Here is an 18,777-nt window from a genome sequence, read left to right on the forward strand (position 1 = left end):
CTACAATACATACAACGTAACAGTTCTCTCCTGGTCCATTAGCCTTCTAGAAATACATGTATATAAATCACATGTGGCGCTTGGGACAAATGTCCACAGCATCACTGAAGTGGTATCAAGGTACCACTCATGGCAGGAAATGCTATTTGGGGTTCCTAGGGGATGGGATATGCTGGTAAAAATGAGGGAGGGGCCCCAGGCTCTCCCAGAGGCCTTGTCCAGGCTGGGCATCAGGGCAGGGATGCTGTTATGGCCCACTCCAGCCTGCTCATGACCCCCTTTGCCTCCTGCCAGGCCAAGTCTTCCGAGGAAATGGGCCACTGGCTAGGCCTCCTGCTCTCTGAGTCGGGCTCCAAGACAGACCCAGAAGAATTCACCTATGACTACGTGGATGCCGACAGGGTTTCCTGTATTGTGAGCGCGGCCAAAAACTCTCTGCTGTGAGTATTAAGGGGCCTTCTGCTTTGTACCCTCCTGTTCCCAGCCATGCTTCTGGACCTCAGGCCCAGACTGGCCTCTGGTGGTCAGTGGAGCAGGTGGCAGCTGAGAACTCAGGGTCAGACCTGTTCTATCCAGCAGCAGGAAGACTAGGGCTGAGGAGCAGCCCTCAGGGAGGCCAGCTAGGAGCTGAGCCAGGCCTCAGGCGCAGGGGCAGCCACAGCATCCTGGGCTCTGGTTAGACGCTCTCCAGCTCCTGTGGGAGAGTCAGTGCCTTTCCTGGCCTTCCGCTTGCCTTGCTATTGACTCTGCACTTTCCCTTGGATCCTGCATTGGGTCCCCAACACATCCTGGAACAGGCAGGGTGGGTGGTGTTTCTGCTTTCCAGATGAACAAACTGGGGCTCAGGAGGAAGTGGTCCTGGGTTGGCTGATAGAGGCAGCACTGGTGGGAGCTGGCCAGCCACTGAAAGGGAAGCCCTTTTCTTACGTACTGAATGAGGAAAGTATCTAGTCTATGCTGCCCCAACTGTATTGTGAAGATAAAATGAGAAGGGATTTTGTTGTTGGAAGGAGGTCCTAGAAGGAAGGAGAATGGAGAAGAGGCAAAAGGATCCTAAAAAGAGGGGTACAGGACTGGGGAAGTTTGTTTTTCTGGAAGAGAAATTTGGAACCAGGAGTTCTAGTATGAAGGCCCTTGGAAGAGAGGGAGAAGATGCTGCTAAATAAATGAATTAGTTTTTAAAAAGGTGGGTGCCAGGCCCCAGGTCTCCGGCACAGCCTGTGGCTTTCACGGCATCTCTTTGTTACGAATCCTTTGAGACTGGTGGCTTTTACCAACCCTGTCCTGAGTCGTCCTCTCGCTGTGTCTTCCAGACTGATGCAGAGAAAGTTCTCAGAGCCAAACACTTACATCGATGGCCTGCCCAGCCAGGATCGCCAGGAGATGCTGTATGATGACGTGGAGATGTCGGAGCTGTCGGCCACGGTAAGGACACCCGCCAGGCAGTGGCCCAGGCTGTCTGGTCCTCCTCCTGGCAAACCTCACTGTCTCAACACCAGACACTGTAGATTATCCCTAAGAGGCGTGGACTCCGAGTCACCTGCGGGGCCATCAGTGCAGAAAGCTAGGGGCAACAGGGTCCTCTTGTGTACACTGGGCTGTGCAGCCCATCTGGCTTGGGGACTTGTTTGGATAAAACAGCTGGTTAACGGCCCTGGTCAGTGCTGGGGGTGGGAGGTGTGGTGTTAGATTGGGAGCGGTGACACCATTAGCCTTGGAGGCCCAAAGTGGTAGCTGAGGTGGAATAGTCATCCTGACAGCAGGTTCATTTACCGAGCGTTGAACTCCGCTGTGCTAGGCGCTTCAGTGGATTCTCTCCTTCAATCCTGACTGCCTTACAGGGAGGTACTACGATGCTTTTCTCTTTATGGATGAGGAAGTAAGGTTAGGAAAGTGAGGTACTGTGTCCTGGATCTCCCACCTCTTGAGTGGCAAATCCAGGACTTGAACCCAGGCCTTCTAACTCCAGCTCAACAGGAGGCTTCCCAGAGGGAGGCCCCTGCTTTCTCCAGTACAGGGCGGGGACAGGAGCTCTGAGACAGGGCTCACAGCCGACGGATGGAGGCAATGGTGAAAGCCACCCGACTCTTTGCTCTGCAGGTGGAACCCACCGAGGAAGCCACCCCTGCCACAGATGCTCTGGACGAGAGCGGGCCCGACCGAGTGTACCTGGACCTGACGCCCGTCAAGTCCTTCCTGCACAGCTCCGGCAGTGCACAGGCCAAGGCCCCCTCCCCACCACTGCCCCACCTGGACCCTCTGGCCGAGGCCCTCCCTGCAGACCCAGGCCCGAGCCCCACCCCAGATGAGGCCCTTGAGATGTCTCCAGAAACCCCTGAGTTGCAGGTACAGGCCATCCCCCAGCAGGTGAGCGGTGGCCCTGCCTTCCTGGCCCCTCAGCTGCCGGAGTCCTATCTGCTTCCTCCCAAAGCAGATGCAGCAGGAGAATCTGGAGCCTGAGGAGCCTTCCCTGAGAACCACGACAGTCAAAATCCAGACTGAACAGCAGAAAATCTCCTTCCCATCCAGCTGCCCCGACGCTGTGGCCCTCACCCCAGCTGGAGCCAGCCCACCTGTGAAGGACAGGTTGAGGGTGACCACTGCAGGTGCCTGTGCTAGATAAGAGTTTTGTGTTTTGGAAATGGCTTGAAGAAGTTAGCCCGATTCCTTCCCTTTCAGATGAGCAAACAGAGGTTCAGAGAGGTGAAGGGACTTGCCCAAGGTCACACAGCAAAGAAGGTGTGGGCTCAGTTTCATTTTCCGTCCCTGCTAGGCTGGCCTGTTGTCCAGCTCTGATCTGCCAAAGCTCCAGGTTCCCTCTGAGCCTGTGCAGTGGGTTGGGACAGCCCTCATGTTCCAGCCTGGCTGACCGGGGTGGTCCCTCTCTCTGGGTCTGTAGAGATCAAACTTGGCAAGAACAGGACAGAAGCTGAGGTGAAGCGGTACACCGAGGAGAAGGAGAGGCTTGAGAGGAAGAAGGAAGAAATCCGGGGGCACCTGGCTCAGCTCCGGAAAGAGAAACGGGAGCTGAAAGAGACCCTGTCAAAATGTACAGGTAAGAGGCCTCCCAGGTGGAGAGGGCCAGACGGGGGCCTTTGGCTCAGAGGACGTGTGCCTGGGCTTTCCAGGACCTGTGCACCTGTCCTGGAGCCCCTGTCAATCTTTGGCACACATGGATGCTCCCCTGCAAAGGCCTCAGTCCCCTCCATCCTGTCTGAAAGATTGCAGTCCTCTTCTAGGAGGCACTTGAAAAAGCTAGTTAAAGGAAGTAATGTCTAAAAATTGTGTTTTGACCTTAAATGCTTTATTTTCACTTGTATATTTCTTGGCTGATCTTTTGTTGTTGTTGTTTGTGTGGAAGATTGGCCCTGAGCTAACACCTGTTGCCAATCTTCCTCTTTTTGCTTGAGGAAGATTGTTGCTGAGCTCTTCCTCTATTTTATGTGGGATGCCACCACAGTGTGGCTTGACCAGTGGTGCTAGGTCCACGCCCAGGATCTGAACCTGCAAACCCCAGGCCACTGAAGGGGAGCACACGAACTTAACCACTACACCACTGGTCCAGCTCCCTCTTGGCCCATCTTTTGATGTAGTGCCAATGCCTTTTCCTGAAACCTGGGCCAGCTAATGGGAGCCCCATGTCATCTTTGTTGCATTAACCACACCTATAATGCAGCATCCTTAATTTCCAGTCATTTCTTTAAAGTGAACAAAAACTTACACTTGCAAGTAGAGCTGAGTCCTTCTAGATTATTTTCCCAATCATCCTCACAGCATCCATCAGCCATTTCCTAGCACCTTGCCTCACAGAGGACCTTTCTGAGGCATTTGACTTCATTTTCATAGCGTAACTCTGTGCTCATTTAGTATTTAAATTGCAGAGTTGCACTAACAAGAATGAGTGGCATAAGCAGGTTTGGGGACAAACCTAGCCGATTCCTGGGAAGCTTATAACACGACTGGTGGAGGAAGGTCATGGGGGCACAAAGTCACCCACTTTTTAAAAAAAATTTAACAGCTTTTTTGAGAGAGAATTCAGACGATACCCTTGACCCATTTACCGTGTACCCCTCTTTGGTTTTTAGTCTGTTCACAGAGTTGTGCAACCATCACCACAATCAATGTTAGCACATTTCCATCACCCACACTCATTAGCAGTCACTCCCATTTCCCCTCCACCCGCCTATCCCTAGGCAACCACAATCTGCTTTCTGTCTTTATAAATGTGTGTCCACTGGTCCTGAGGGTTCCGCGCTCCTGGCTGCTAGTGCGCAGAGACAGTGGCCTGGTTTCCTTTCCACCCAGTCAGACTAGAGAGTGAGGATGTGTTTTGATGAGCGTGACCAGAGGCTCGTCTAGGACAGTCCTTGAAAACCCCGAGTGCACCAGCTGGGGCTGTGAGGAAGAGCCAGGGATCCTAGTCCTTTCCCTCCTGTGTGGACATTCTAGGTACGAGAAGAGAGAATTTTTACTATGGTCATGCATCACTTAAGGATGGGGGATGCGTCTGAGAAATGCATTGTTAACACAATTTCGTCCTTGTGTGGATATCACAGAGTGTATTGACATAAGTCTAGGTGGTACAGCCCACTACACACCTGGGCTACATGGTGCTAATCTTATGGGACCGCTGTTGTCTGTGCAGTCCGTTGTTGACTCAAATGTCAGTACGCAGCGCATGACTGTATAGTTTATTCTGGCAAATGAGCTCTGCACACGCTAGGCTAAAAAGTCACAGATCATAAGAAAGTAATTCTCAAAGTTTTGATATTAACTAATAAAGATGAACTTTTTTTTTTTACTTCAATCCCAAAAACATTATTAGCATATTTTCTCAGCTTTCTTTTTCTCCATGAATTTTTCTGAAACGGTGGCGCCTGTGACTGCTTGTCCTCCGGCAAGGGTTGACAGATGATTATTTACCATAAAACTTGGAAACAGCACATAAGTTATTTTAGTGGCTGTTGACTGGTGCTCGGGACTCTCTAGTGAACACGTGTGGTATCATCCTTAGCTCTAGTAATGAGCTCCAAGATGAACTAGCATGGACTCCCGTGGTTGTCATTTCTTGGTGCTGCCGTACCACCCTGAGAATCCCAGGGAGAAGCAGCATAAAACAGGGCTGAGAAGGTGCCGGGGCTGAGGACCACTGAGTGCCAGAAGGACTGAGGGAGCTGTGTGGGGCTGGCTGAAACAGCCCAGCCATCCTCTAAGGGTCATTAGTAAAGCTTCTCTCACCCTTTTGTGTCACTGTAACAATAGCAGCTCAGAGCGCCTGTAAAAACCTACCAGAAGGGACTTATGCCTTCTGTGAAGGCAGAGCCGTCTTCCTCCAGAGCCTTCCCCAGCCTGTGCAGAATGCCAACACAGGCCTTGGGCTTCGAGGCTGCCCCCTGCACACAGGCCCATCCGAGCTCTGAGAGTTGGAGCCAGAGTTGTGGTCCACGTCCACCTGCTGTTCCTGCAGGGCTGGGTGTAAATCCTGCTTCTACCCAGCAGGGTTTTCTGGTCTGTGGCTGAAACTCGGTTCCCTGCAGCTGGCTTAACTCTCTCTCCAGACAAGGGAGTCCTGGCCAGCCTGGAGCAGAAGCTGAAGGAAATGGAAGAGGAGTGCAGGATCGAGGAGAGCAGGCGTGTGGACCTCGAGCTCAACATCGTGGAGGTGAAGGACAACCTGAAGAAGGCCGAGGCCGGGCCCGTGACGCTGGGCACCACTGTGGACACCACCCACCTGGAGAGCGTGAGCCCCCGAGTGAGTGCCAGGGGCTGCGGCTCCTCTGAACTGCTGGCAGGGCCTCCTGGGACCGGGGTTGGGGGAAATGGGTCATGTCTCCCTCCTCTTGGCTCAGCCCTCGTTCTCTCCTGTCACCACAGCCCAAAGCTGCCACCCCCACCCCCACCCCAGACTGCACCCCAGTCAACTCTGCAACAGCGCTCAAGAACAGGCCCCTTTCGGTCATGGTCACAGGCAAAGGCACAGTCCTCCAGAAAGCCAAGGTGAGTGGTCATTCAGGGGCACCGGTGGACAGGAGAACTGTCGCTAGGGTGGGGCCCCTCTTGTCACCTGGGTGGCGCTGTGCTGCTTTGGGCACCAGCTCTGAGTGAGGGCTCCCCTCTTCCGCAGGAAGACACAGGGGCTGGGGCTTTGCAGTGCTTTCACTCAGTCTTTGGCACTGACCAACCAGAAAGGCTCCCGGTTCAAGTGTTCTTACCAATCAGCCTGAGGACACTTGAATCCTCGAGCTACCCACCACTCGACTATCAGTAGATTCCAGGGAGACAGCTGCAGTTCAGACAGATTGTGACTGGATAGTTTTCCAAACAAAAAGTCAGTGGTTCTGAAGGACTTCTCCCATGAAAATTAAAGAAACAGACTCAGACAGGTGACATGATTTGCCTAAAGCCGCCCAGCCAACTAGTGGCAAAAGGCTCAGTAAGGCATAAACAAGGTCCGGATGCCATTACTGGGTTTTTCCCCTGGAGGCTAGACGAAAAGTGTTACTAATCCCTTATGCATTTGTACAATAAAGAACATGCCTAGAGCTGCCTTTGTTTTTCGCAAACTCTGCTCCTTATTTCTATCCTGCTTACCTGCTGGAGATATTTTGAGGCACCTGCACCAGTGACTATTAAATCCATGCAAGCACGTAAGCCACCGTTCACTCACTGCCATGGCAGACACATCACTCGCCCCACTCTCTGCTGTGCCATGGCCTCAAAATCTCTTAACAGATGTTCCAAGCAGTGATGAACACACTGGGCTTGAAACTTAATTGTCATCTCTATTCCTAACTGCTTCTATGTATATGGAGGTTGCTATAGAAGATAACTAACATTCTTATTTTTTGTGGGGGGGCTGCTGGTATTTGGATGGTACCCTAGGAATGGGAGAAGAAAGGAGCAAGTTAGGAAACAAGCTTCATCTAAAGACTCTCCTGTCAATACGGACCTTGGAGACAATCTGACTTTGTTCAAGTCTTCATTAAAGCAGCAACTCTGTGAAAGGGTGAGTCTGTTTAGAAGAAAAAGTAATGATTCGGGTACTATGAATGGAGAGCTTTGGCTAAGAAGAGGCTCTGTCGCTTTTCAGAGCCAAAGGACATAATACAACAAAAAAAGAAGGCTTCTTTGGAGACCTAAGTCTATTGGATGCAAACAAGACATTGCTGTATTTAGGGGTATTCTGTGTTTCCTCTTTGAAGGTTTTCATCAATTGCTTTATCAAGCTTTTTAAGTAGTGAAAAGCTTCTGCTGTTGAGACTGGTGGAAGAGAAATCAAGGTAGCAGGGCCCTGGCCCACTGGTCATGTGGCTTTGGTGACTGAGAAGACCCAAACTCCTGACTGTCATCTCTTAGCAGTGTTGGAGGTTAAACCATCCTTGTCTTCAAGTTTCTTCTCTCCAATAGTAGCAGGCCCAACTCCATCTTCCGTGATTTTAAACAGCATTAATACCATCTATGATATGCTTTTTAAGAAATGGTAACAGGGGAAAATATTTGGGACCAAGCTGAGGCACTGTCTCCACTAAGTTAAAGACTTTCTTTCAGCCTAAAGCAGTCCTGAATCAATTGCTCTTAAATAAATTTTTAAGTGATGCTGTATTATATATAAAAAAAAAAAATGTTTAAAATCCTGTAATTTAGAACAGTGAAAAATGTCTTTTGAGATTTAACTGACTTTTTATATTACCATAGGAAAAAAGATTATCCTGTGTTTACAGATTCAGTCCTGTGGCCATGATGTTTAAGGGAAGAGTTATTCAATATAATGTCTTAGTCCCTGTTTTTTAAGTTGTGCTTAATGTCCAAAAGTGGTGACTTTTGTTTCCTAAAATTGGTAGTGCTGTCTTTGTGCTGCCTGTCTTCTCTCCGGGTGGCACTGTTTTTTAACACAGGTTGAAACATTTCATCTCTCATCTCTGCCTCGTTGCTGGGGGTTCTGAATCAGAGTTCTCCAACACTGGTTCCTGAGAACTAAAGGTCTTTTGATTCTTATGGTCTTTCTAATCCCAGGGCATTTCTTTCTTTGTCATAAACACTTGGTCTCCCTTTACCAAGTGGTTAGAATTTTTTTTTTTAATAAAATATTAATTGTGTTTTGGGGCTTTTCTTGTGTTTCATGACATGAGTTGGAGTGGGGCCTGGTGGATTTCTGTCTCAAGGGAGAAACATCTGCTTTTTTACACACTGAACTTCAAAATATGTGGAGTAAAAACTGGTGAACATTAAGGAGGGATCTTAGCAGGAGACCTTAAGCCTCCTTAAGTCAAGTAGCATAGATAAGGCTGAAAGAGGATTTTAACAGTATAATTAACAATGTACCAAATACACAGGAGACATCTGCAAAAACCCATCTTATGTGAGTGAGTGCACAGCAATGCTCCTGGAAGTTAAACACACTCCCAGATCATTCTTGGGGACAAGAAACATACCAATACTTGGAAGGTTGCCTAAGCAGTAATTAAGAAAGTTCTAGCATAAATGTGCTTATTTTAAAAATGACAAAACCAAAATCTGGCTCATTAAAAAGACTGATACAATAAAAAGACAACCTAAGGCAACATGAAATAGCAGAACTCAGTTTTTTAAATTACAGAAAATGCTATGAATGTAGCAATTTGAAAACCTGAGGAATATGTATTTTCCATTTTATAACGTCAGCATAGTTGTGATACCAAAAATCCAACACATACTGCAAAAGAAAACTGAAAAAGTCTTAAAATATTGGCAAATGAAATTCAGCAGTGTTTGAAGAATCATGTATCATGACCAGATAGTGCTTATTCAGGAAATCAAAGGTGGTTCAACAATCAAAAAATATATTAATTGGTAGTTCATCATATGAACAGATTAAACGTGAACAAAAAAATCATCTCAAAGGAAGTGGAAAGCATACCGCAAATCTCAACACTCCTAACAAACATGCTTAGTAGCCCAGGAATAGAATAAGTGTACCGGAATCAGGATGATTTAGAGAAAACAAAAGATTGATGACATATCTGCAGTATTTCAATTTTTACAAGGAAAACATATTTATGTAAAGGGCTGGGACCTAAAAAGAGAAATAGTAAAGCCTTTACCATGTAAGCCCAGGGCCCATGGTTTTGTGGGGTTAAGTGCAAGTAATCCAAATGGAACACCGAGCCAGACAGTGTGGAATGATTAAACTGCTGTTGATTTAAAGACAAGGGGATTCATGTAAATTCTCCAACATCACCTATTGCACCTGCCAGGTGGGCCTGTGACCCAGCTCTGATGTCGCCTTCCGCTGAGGCCAAGGTAATAAGAGGAATTAAAATATCCACTGAGCACGAATGACTGTCGCAACACAGTGCTTGGTACAGCGCACTCTATTTTTAATGTCTCACAATACCACGGCGATCAGCTCTTTGAGTGCTTTTCTAGCACCTGAAATCCTGAAGTTCTTACAGCTAAGTGGTGTTTAAATCAAGGTAGCCTTGAACGTTTACATATAAAACATGACTTTAAGTTTGTCTGGACTTAGGAGCTCTACAAAGGTTGTTACTGAAAACCCAACTCGAAAACCCACCACCAAGGGGGAGAACTGGTTCCTAATTACTGCAGGGCTGAGTAAGAACTGTGTTTGCCAGAAAATGTTCCAGCTAAGCCTCTTTGCCATATAGGTACAAATACTCCTGTTAAATAAATAACCAACATCGTTTCTTGAAATATTCCTTTAAAAACTAGACATAAAGAGTAAAACAAGACCAAAACCCAGAGAGCTAGAAGATCGATGCTTACAAAAGCCAAACCCCTCTGAGTTTCTTTAGTCTCTATTTGTTGAGTTTAAGAATTCTACTGCCCCATAAAAGGAGAGTAAGACAAGACCTCAGTAAACGCCGCACAGTGAACCCTCCTAAGTAACTCTAAAGGAAGCCCGTCGAAGCGAACACTGCCCAGTACCCAGGCGAACTTCACACGGCCCGTGGAGACCAAGGCTGTTTGCACACTCAGCCCCTCCTCTACCATCAAACAAGCCAGTGAATCAGTCACATTCCAGTCTGGGGCCTTTCCAACTCTCTCCCACGCACAGATCCAGTCACCAGAACAAGCCACAAATGCCACTCGAGCCCCTTTTCAAACAAAAGAATCAATGCATCCAGGACATCTTTGGGGAAAGACGTATGAAAAGGTCCACCTTTCTCCATCTTGAAATGCCATCACTGCAGTGGTCCGAATGACACTCCAGTCAAATCTTTCAGTTAAGCATTACTATCCCAACGACATTCTATTTAGCATTTGTTGTGGGCAAACTGAGCCTCAAACAGGCCATCCAGTCTCCAGGTTCCTTTGTTCCTCCTCAGAGGAAAGGTGGCAGATGACATAAGCTCAACAGGGCACAACTAGGTACAGAAGGTAACTATTATGTCAAGAGTTTTCAACACCAGCATTAGGGGATGAAACCAGCTCCTGCCGTGTCCTTAAGCAGCACAGTTTGCAGTTGGCCACCTCTTCTCCCCGAGTGAGGAAAGTGGGCAGGAGGGTTCTGGACAGAGCTGGAAGCAGACACTCAAAGGACCCCACAAGGCAGACAGGACGCTCTGCTGAGGGCAGGCGCCCTTTCAGCGCCCAGGCTGTCCAGGCCTTCTCTGTAGTTGCTGGAAAGGCTATGGCTGCTGGCTTCCTGCAGGCTCTCGGCGGGAGCCCTGTGCCTTGGGGGCATCTCCTCTCAAGGCCCCTGGGAAAGAAGTGAACTCTGAGGACACAAGGAGCATCTGAGTCCTCTTCTCAACCAACCAGCAGCCGTGGGCCCCTGCACGTCTTGCTCTCACTCCACAACCCAAGCAGAAGACGTTGGATCAGAGGCCCCATCTGAGTGCCCTTCAGATCCACTACCCGGCCTTAGGGAGCCGACCTCTGCCGGTAGCTGAAAATCCAAGACTCCAGCGGGAATCATCTCCTGGCTGCTGGCTGTTCTGACTTTAAATGCAGGAACAGGAGCCACAGGTGGGCCCATAATGCTGCCCAACAGTCATTCTCTATGTCCTTAGTCTATTCCCCTTCTCTGCTAGTCAGTTACTGCTCTTCTCTCCTCAAACCCCCAGAACCTCCTCCCCATCCTCACTCAGCTGATAGTGGTTCCTCCCATTTCATTGAGCAAATAGAAACACTAAAAAAAGAACTCCCACCAGCTTCCACCATCACATCTACCCACCCATCTGCATTTGTGCCTGCATCCTCCATCTTCGTTCCTGTTACTTTGGATCCACTGTGCTCCGAACTGAGGCCGCCCTCAGAGGCCTTCTTCCCAGTCGCCATTATTTTTCTGAATGTGCTTAGCACCACCTACTATAATACAGGTTGTGCTTATATTTACTGTCTCCCCCACTAGCATAGGAGCCCCACGAGGGCAGAGATTCTTATTGTTTTGTTTACTGCTATATTCTCCACACCTAGGACACCTGGGATGTAGGAGGCCCCCACTAAATGCATGAACGAACAAACGATTGTATGATTCCTTCCATTGAGTGAATGCCATAGGACCTGCCTTCAGCTGAGTTCCCAGGGTGTGGAAGGACTCAGAATCCCACCCTAAGTTCACACATGCAGAGCAAGAGCCCCACTTACGGTTCTCACAGTGGGGGCCCTCCCAGCCACCTCGGCACTCGCAGCGGTAGGTGCCGTTCTGCAGGACGCAGGTGCCCTTGTTCATGCACGGGCTGGGTTTGCAGAGGCTGACTGGCCGCTTGGCTTCTACAAGAAGGAACATGCCCACCAGGCCTGGCCTGGGTCAGACCGAAAGACCCCTACCCTAAGGACCCCAGTACACATGCGAGGCCACTAGAACAGTGTCTTACACTTCTTAATGTTCCGTGGGCCCTTAAGCAACACGTTGGCACACAGTTGGTGCCCCATGCTTCTTGGCAAGATCAAAGACTCAGCTTCCACCCAGCTCTCTGACATGCATATGGAGATTCTTTCCCTTCAACGTGCTGTGCATGTACCAGTGCTTACTATGATTATTACAGCCACATACTTTAAAAAAGGCAGACAGGATGTCACTGGCAAAGAAAGCCTTGGAGTCAGGCTGGCCTGGCTGTGTTTGCTCCTAGCTCTGTCATTCACTACCTAGGTCAATGTCAACCTGGGGTCCTTAGACCCTTGGGGGATCAGTGGGTATTGTAATGATGTCTTGTTTAAATGCAGTGCATAAATTCTCAAGTTTGGGAAGAGGTGTCTGTGTTACTTGAATTATCTGCATCCTGAAGGTCAAATGGAGATGGTTGGGCCTGCTGCAGGATTTCATGTGAGCGTGGGATTTAGCACAGAGCCTGGCACGTGGAGAGCGCTCGGTGGCTGGGAGGAGCCACAACGCTTGTAGTGATGTACCCTCCCTTTGAGGCAGCCCTGAAGGTCACCCCGACTCACCTCCACATAGCCACTCGATGAGCACATCCTGGTGGTACCTCAGGTCTGTGTAGGATGCCACGTGGATCAGGGAGTCCCGGGGACCTGCAAGCCTCCGCAGTGCCTCCCTCAGGACAGGCCCTACGCCCACCACCAGGACAGAGACGCCATTGTCCCTCAGCTTCTGGGCGGGGACGGCCGCGTCCTCTGCCCCCCTCCCCCCTGTGAGCATCACTACAGCCTTGGGGACACCAGGCCGGGCGCCCTTCTGGACAGTCATCACCTTGTCATAGATGTGCAGCAAGGCCATGCCTGCGGAGCCTGCCCCACCCAGGTAGGGGGCCTGGCTCATGGCCCGCAGCACTGAGGCACGGGTTGGGTGGGTGTCCAGCCCGAAGGCCGTCTGGACCTGGCTGCCGTACACCACCAGGCCAACCTGCGTCACATCGGGGTTCACATCAAACTGGAGGGTGCAGCTTCTCACAAAGCTCTGTATCTGGGCAAAGTTCCCAGGCCCCACGGAGGCAGAGGCATCCAACATGAAAACCAGGTCCAGTGACTGTGCCTGGCAGCCTGTGGGAGCAAGCAGAGTGGGCCTCAGGGTGGGCTCTGCCAGGTGGAGCTCCTCATCTGGACCCGGCTGGCAGAGCAGGGACTGCTCTGAGTCGGGCTGAGCCCAGACCAATCAGTCTGTCAGTCCACTGCTGTATCCATCCTCCAGCCTCTCCTGAAATATTAGCAGGACATATGCATGCCCAGCTCACCATACATTTAGCCTCCGTGGCAGCTAGGTGTGGCCCTGTGTCCAAATTCTACCTGATGGGATGTAATCAGACATAACTGTGCAGTTTCTAAGTCCTCAAAAGGAAGCTGCCTGCCCTCAACTTCCCCTCTCCCCGCTTCCTGCTGGCTGATAAACAGTGACCCTGGACTTAGAGGCAGAAGCACAAGATAGCCCAGCCACCCTGCTGGCCCAGGCCACTCACCTCTGCACTGTGATGTGAAAGAAAGAAACGTCTATCATATGTAAGCCATTGAGCTCTGGGGACCTTGTGACAGCAACTTCACCTGCACCCTCACCCGTCCCATTATTGAGCACCTTCCACATGCCCTGTGCTGTATACAAGGCACTACTTATACCACGTGGACAAAATGGGTCGCTGCCTGCCCACAATGGGCTGACAGTCTATGGGAGATGGACATGAAACCAACATAGAATTACAAACTGTGTGAGAAGCCGTGGAGGAAAAGAGCGGAGTACTACGAGAGGGACCAGCAGGGGCAGCATTACGAGATTGGGAGAAGGGGTCAAGGTTTCTCTGAGGAGTGACATATTAGCTAAGAACTGAGGGAGGCGTAAGTGTGAGCTGGCTGGGTGGGGGTGCTTCTCAAGGATGGAGAAGGCTGTGTGTGTGGCTGCTCCCCTCTCCACTCACGCAGGGGCTACCGAGAGGCCTGCAGGGGCCAGACCACAGGGAGCTCTCAGAAGAGAGCCAGCGGGAAAGTTTGAATGTTATTCCAAGTGCATTGGGGAGCCGCTGGAAAGGTTTAAGTATGGTGTAAGAGGCTCTGATCTTAGCACTCCAGCGTAAGGAAAGGCTGAGAAGCTGTCAAGAGGAAACTTAGCCAAGGGGAGCCTAAGAAGACAGGATGACTAAATGTAACATGATGTCCTGGATGGGATCCTTGGAAGAGAAAAAGGACAGTGGGTAAAAAACTAGTAAATGATAATGTTTCCATGTTTGTTCATTAATTGTGACAATTGTACCTGAAGATCTTTACAAGCTGTGTAGTATATGGGAACTCTATATGGGAGTATAGAGTTCTGTATGGGAGTATAGTATACTAGTATACAGTATATATAGTATAGTATAGTATACTCCCATACAGAACTCTATACGGGAATATATGGGAACTCTACTATTGCTACAATTTTTCCGTAAATCTAAACTATCTTTAAAAAACCCACTCTGGCTGCCCTGGGGAGACGTGATTGGAGGGGCAGGCGGATTGCTGACCTTCCCCTTTGCAGGAAGGAAAGTCTCACTTCTGGTGAGAGTGACATCTGGGCTGAGGAGCTGAATTCCACAGGCAGCGTCCTCCCTCCCACCCCTCTAGAGGAGAAATGGGGAGCCCCGTCAAGGATGTGTTTCAGCTACTACATCTCGGGCCATGCGCCAGGCCCTGCCCACCAGATGGGAATGTCCATTCCCAGCGGCAGTGCTCTCCAATGGAGGGTCACAAAATCAACTTCATGGGTCGTGAAACTGGACAGAATAGAAAAATGTCAGAACGCATCCCAGATAGAAAGGACAAGTATTGTTTCGTGAAACGTTTGTTGCAGTTGTGTGTCCGTGTGCATGTGTGTGCGTGTACTGGGAATGCATTTCTTTCTGTGGATTGCCAAAAGAAGCTGGAAAGCTGCTGTTCTCGAGTATGCTTAGTAGATTCAGAGTTTTTTGTTAACAAGAATAAATAATAATAAAAAAATAGCAATACCTACAGTTTCCTGAGTGCGTATTCTGTGTTTACTCTGTACTAAGTGTTTATATTGCTTGTTTTACTTAATCCTCACAAAAGCTCTTTAGGAGGTGCTATTATTAGTCCCATTTTATTGACCAGTAATCTGACAAGTTACTTGGCACATGGCCAGTATGTAAAAGAGTGGAGCTGTGGTTCCAGCCCCTAGCACAAGCTCTGGTTGAGTGGTTACCAAAAGAAGGAAGGGGCTGCCACTGACCAGCCGGCCCAGCCACCGGGACCTTACCTGGCTGTGGCCGGCTGCACAGCTTCCCCTGCAGCTCAGGGATTTGGTTGAACAGGTCCTGTGGGTCGGTGTAGATCATGACGTGCTTCGGGCTGCCTGTGATCTCCTCCAGCTCTGTCCGCACGGCCTCACTGCCCACGCCCAGCAGAAACAGCTCGCGGGCCCTCGCGTGACGTGCTGGACCAGCGACCTCATCCTGGGAGCGTGACTCAGTGAGCAGGACCACCACCCTGCGTGGACGGTCCTGGCCTGTCCTGGTGGCGCTCCCAAAGCCGTGCTCTGCCGCCTGCCGCAAGGCACTGCCCGTCAGGGTGGCGCCACCACTGAAGGGAATGCCATCGAGGCTCCTGACCAGGTGCGGCACATCGTGGTACTCACCCACGGGCACTGCCACCACCAGCTCCTCGCTGTACAGGGCTACCCCCACGCGGGCCCGGGAGTCCACGCTCAGCGAGACTTGCACAAACCGCTTCACGAAGGCCTTGGCCCGCAGGAAGCCCTCCAGGGTGGTGCCCGCCGAGCCGGCCAGCAAGAAGAGGACATCGATTCTGCACTCCAGGCTCAGCTTCGGGGCTGCCAGATTCACAGCAGCCATCACACTATGGCCGCCTGGAGCATGCAGATTGCTGTCCCACCTGGAACACCCAACCACCACACGGGGCCTCCCCGGAGGAAGAAGGGGCAGAGAAACTGAGGCTGCAGGGGCTTAGTCAGTGCATGTCACAGAGTTAGGGCTGGACAGGGAGCTCTCCCTCCTGGCTCTGGCTAAGGGTCTGTACCCCACCACTTTGTAAAAAGAAAAATGTAACCTATTTTATAACCTTCTTCTGTTACGGTTAGTCTTTCTTGTGTCCTACTGAGAAATCTTTGTCCACCTCAAGATCATGAAAATGTGCTCCTATGTATTTTCTTCTAGAAGCCCCACTGCTTTGCCTTTTGCATTTAGATCTGTGATCCATCTGGAGTTGACTTTTGTTTAGCTTGTGAGGTAAGGGGTGAAGATCCCTTTTTTCTAGATGGATCTCCAATTGACCCAGCACTATACCCCAACTATATGTCAACCATGGTGCCAAGGCCTTCACACAGGTAATCTTATTTCAAACTCCCAACAATCCTATGGGGTAAAGCCTATTATAAACTTCATTTCCTACCTTTAAAACCAAAAAGGGTTGAGGCTCCTTGCTCCTCTTTCTGGAACAGGAGAGAAGAGACTCTGCCCAGAACCAGGACCCAGAGTTGGGCTGGCTCTAGCCAGCAGCTGGGCTCATGATGATCAAATATTAAGCAGCAGCCACTCTAAAGCTAATAAGCCAGGAGCAGCTGTCCTACTCAGAGCCTCACCACCTGAGTTATCATTCACAGAGCGCTTAGGGGCTGTACTACATGAGACATCAGATCAGTGGTGTCTTTGGAAAGTGGGTGGCACTAAGACTCAAGGGCCAGTTTCTGCCTAGTAGTTAGAAGGGTGGGAGGTGAGAAGGGGGAGCCTGTGCTGCACAGCTCCCCAATGGTCAGAGGCTTAGAAGTCCTGTGCATACATACCACAGTTAGCCTCCCCTCCGAAGGCCGCTGGGCAGAGGCAGTGGTACCTGTCCAGTCCTTCAGGAACACATGTGCCTCCATTCTGGCAGGGCTGTGAGTCACAAGGGCCTTTGGGAGAGATGCCCATTAACAGCCTAGCACATCAGCCCAGAGGTGTGTGAAGGGTTTGGCCAGAGGGTGAGTCCAGCAGGCCACCCTGCCCCAGCAGGGCCCAGCCCACTGCTTCCCCTGGGGTCCACTAGGAAATTAGTCGCCATACCTGTAAGCAAAGAGGGGAAAGAAAGCCAATAAGGTACACAGAGGAGGGGCTGGGTGTGGGTGGTAAAGGACACTCGATCATGGGCTCGCTAAGGCCTCTGTGAATTACAGGCTCACCTGGAGATGTGCCAATGGGACCTGGCTCCTGCCTCTGACACTGAGAATACATGTTATGGACTGAATTCTGTCTCCTCCAAATTCATGTGTAGGAGTCCTAACCCCAAGTACCTTAAAATATGACTATATTTGGAGACAGGGCCTTTAAAGAGGAAATTAAGGTTAAAGGTGGTCCTAGGGTGGGCCCTAATCCAAATGACTGGTGTCCTTGTAAGAGGAAGAGATAGCAAGGATGTGCACAGGGCAAAGGTCATGTGACCAAGCCAAGGAGAGAGGCCATAGAAGAAACCAACCCTACTGACACCTTCATCTTAGACTTCCAGCCTCCAGAACAGTGAGAAAATAAATTTCTGTTGTTTGAGCTCCCCAGTCTGTGGTCTCTTGTTATGGCAGGCCTAGCTGACTGACACAACCACCTTAATAACCCACGGCTGCTGAGGAGGCCTTGAGGGGCTCCAGGTGGCCATAACAATTAATGGGTATTGGACCCGAGCTTGATAAGGATGAACATCTCAGTGGCATCAAGGCGACAGTACGGGTGTCTTAAAACTCAGGGAACGCTGCAATGTGGATGGTGCTGTTTCTTCTTTAAGTTCTACACGTGCTTGTTCTTAACAGCCTCTGCCGCTGGCCCAGCAAGACAACAAGCCTTTGGATCCTCCATCAATGAATGGGGCCTCCTCCACTTCCTTGGGCACCTCAATTAGTCCCTCCAAGCTTCAGTATCCTCATCTGAAGAGGGGTGATCATACTGAGCTTGTTCCACAGTGTTACGGTGAGGAGTTCATGAACAAATCCATGGAAAGACTTAGCAGAAAGCCAGGCATGAAGGAAAACACTCCGTAACAGGGAAGACAGCATTTGCGTTTAGAAGGAAGGTGCAAATTATGGGTAACACCTCTTCAAAGGTGATATCTGACACAGGAAACCAGAGCTTATGTTAAAATCGGGCCCATTCGGAAGTGTCTGATCTATGAGACACTGCAGTCAATATCTGAGCGTCTATCAATTTCCTTATGGATTATTGCAAAATGCAGATAATACACCACCTCCCTCCCAGGGTTGCAGAGAACAAACAGGATCTTCATGTGTTCAAGTATCATGTGTTCAAAGGGCTTGATAAGCAGCTGAGTGTGGTTACCATAGGAATTGGTGATTTCTATCCTTTTTTCTTAAAAATGTTCATATATTACTTGGTGGTTACATCACTGTAATTAAGCGTATACTTTTCGAAGGTGGAGATTACTGAGGCTAACTCTGGGCACCTGGGCCTGCTGTTGTGTCAGCTGGAGTATCCTTGAAACACCTGGGGGCTCATTCACAACACCAGTGGTGGCCTCTAGTTGACCATCGAGTATGTGCCAGATCCCAGGCTAAGCACCTCTGATGCATGATCTCCTTTCAATGATGCAAACCAGTGAAGTGGGTCCTGTAAAAACGCCCGTTTCACAGATGAGGAAGCTGAAGCTCGATGACTATAAGTCCTCAGGTGCTGGAGGTCAGATAGTTGGAAGGGGCACAGCTGGGACTCAAACCCAGGTCACTCTGGTTCCAAAACCATAAGTCCTCGAACTTTAATTTCTGAGCAGAAACAATCTCACTTCCAGTTTCTTCAGAAGCCAGTGATGTTGGAACTTGAAAACAGGATGCCAGGGGGATCACACCAACCCCGGGTGGGAAGTGCCACCCCGCCTGCACGTAAGGCCACTGGCTCTGCCCCCGCG

At 50.0% G+C, this 18,777-nt stretch overlaps 2 protein-coding genes across 26 annotated transcripts in view; one reads left to right on the forward strand and one right to left on the reverse strand.

The window, feature by feature from the left end:
* AFAP1L2 (actin filament associated protein 1 like 2) overlaps window positions 1-8,096 on the forward strand; it is a 97,442-nt gene extending 89,346 nt beyond the window's left edge. For 11 of the 19 annotated variants that reach the window (XM_070482751.1, XM_070482773.1, XM_070482768.1 and 8 more), the window contains 8 exons: window positions 295-440; window positions 1,314-1,425; window positions 2,101-2,346; window positions 2,432-2,606; window positions 2,900-3,055; window positions 5,559-5,752; window positions 5,875-5,997; window positions 6,883-8,096. In XM_070482751.1, the coding sequence (XP_070338852.1) occupies window positions 295-440; window positions 1,314-1,425; window positions 2,101-2,346; window positions 2,432-2,606; window positions 2,900-3,055; window positions 5,559-5,752; window positions 5,875-5,997; window positions 6,883-6,909 (1,179 nt within the window). In that variant the 3' untranslated portion in view covers window positions 6,910-8,096. The remainder of the gene's footprint in view (window positions 1-294; window positions 441-1,313; window positions 1,426-2,100; window positions 2,347-2,431; window positions 2,607-2,899; window positions 3,056-5,558; window positions 5,753-5,874; window positions 5,998-6,882) is intronic. The other 8 variants (XM_070482808.1, XM_070482793.1, XM_070482731.1 and 5 more) reach the window with 1 other exon arrangement.
* Window positions 8,097-8,291: 195 nt separating this feature from the next.
* Window positions 8,292-18,777, reverse strand: part of VWA2 (von Willebrand factor A domain containing 2) — a 48,222-nt gene continuing 37,736 nt past the window's right edge. For 5 of the 7 annotated variants that reach the window (XM_044750401.2, XM_070482704.1, XM_070482711.1 and 2 more), the window contains 4 exons: window positions 16,679-16,786; window positions 15,137-15,709; window positions 12,391-12,942; window positions 11,120-11,715 (listed from right to left, as the gene is read on the reverse strand). In XM_044750401.2, coding sequence (XP_044606336.2) covers window positions 11,255-11,715; window positions 12,391-12,942; window positions 15,137-15,709; window positions 16,679-16,786 — 1,694 coding nt within the window. In that variant the 3' untranslated portion in view covers window positions 11,120-11,254. Of the gene's footprint in view, window positions 10,700-11,119; window positions 11,716-12,390; window positions 12,943-15,136; window positions 15,710-16,678; window positions 16,787-18,777 lie in introns of those variants that run through there. The other 2 variants (XM_070482700.1, XM_070482719.1) reach the window with 1 other exon arrangement.

This window comes from Equus asinus, chromosome 2 (genome assembly GCF_041296235.1).
Source record: "Equus asinus isolate D_3611 breed Donkey chromosome 2, EquAss-T2T_v2, whole genome shotgun sequence".
Classification (NCBI taxonomy): Eukaryota; Metazoa; Chordata; class Mammalia; order Perissodactyla; family Equidae; genus Equus; species Equus asinus.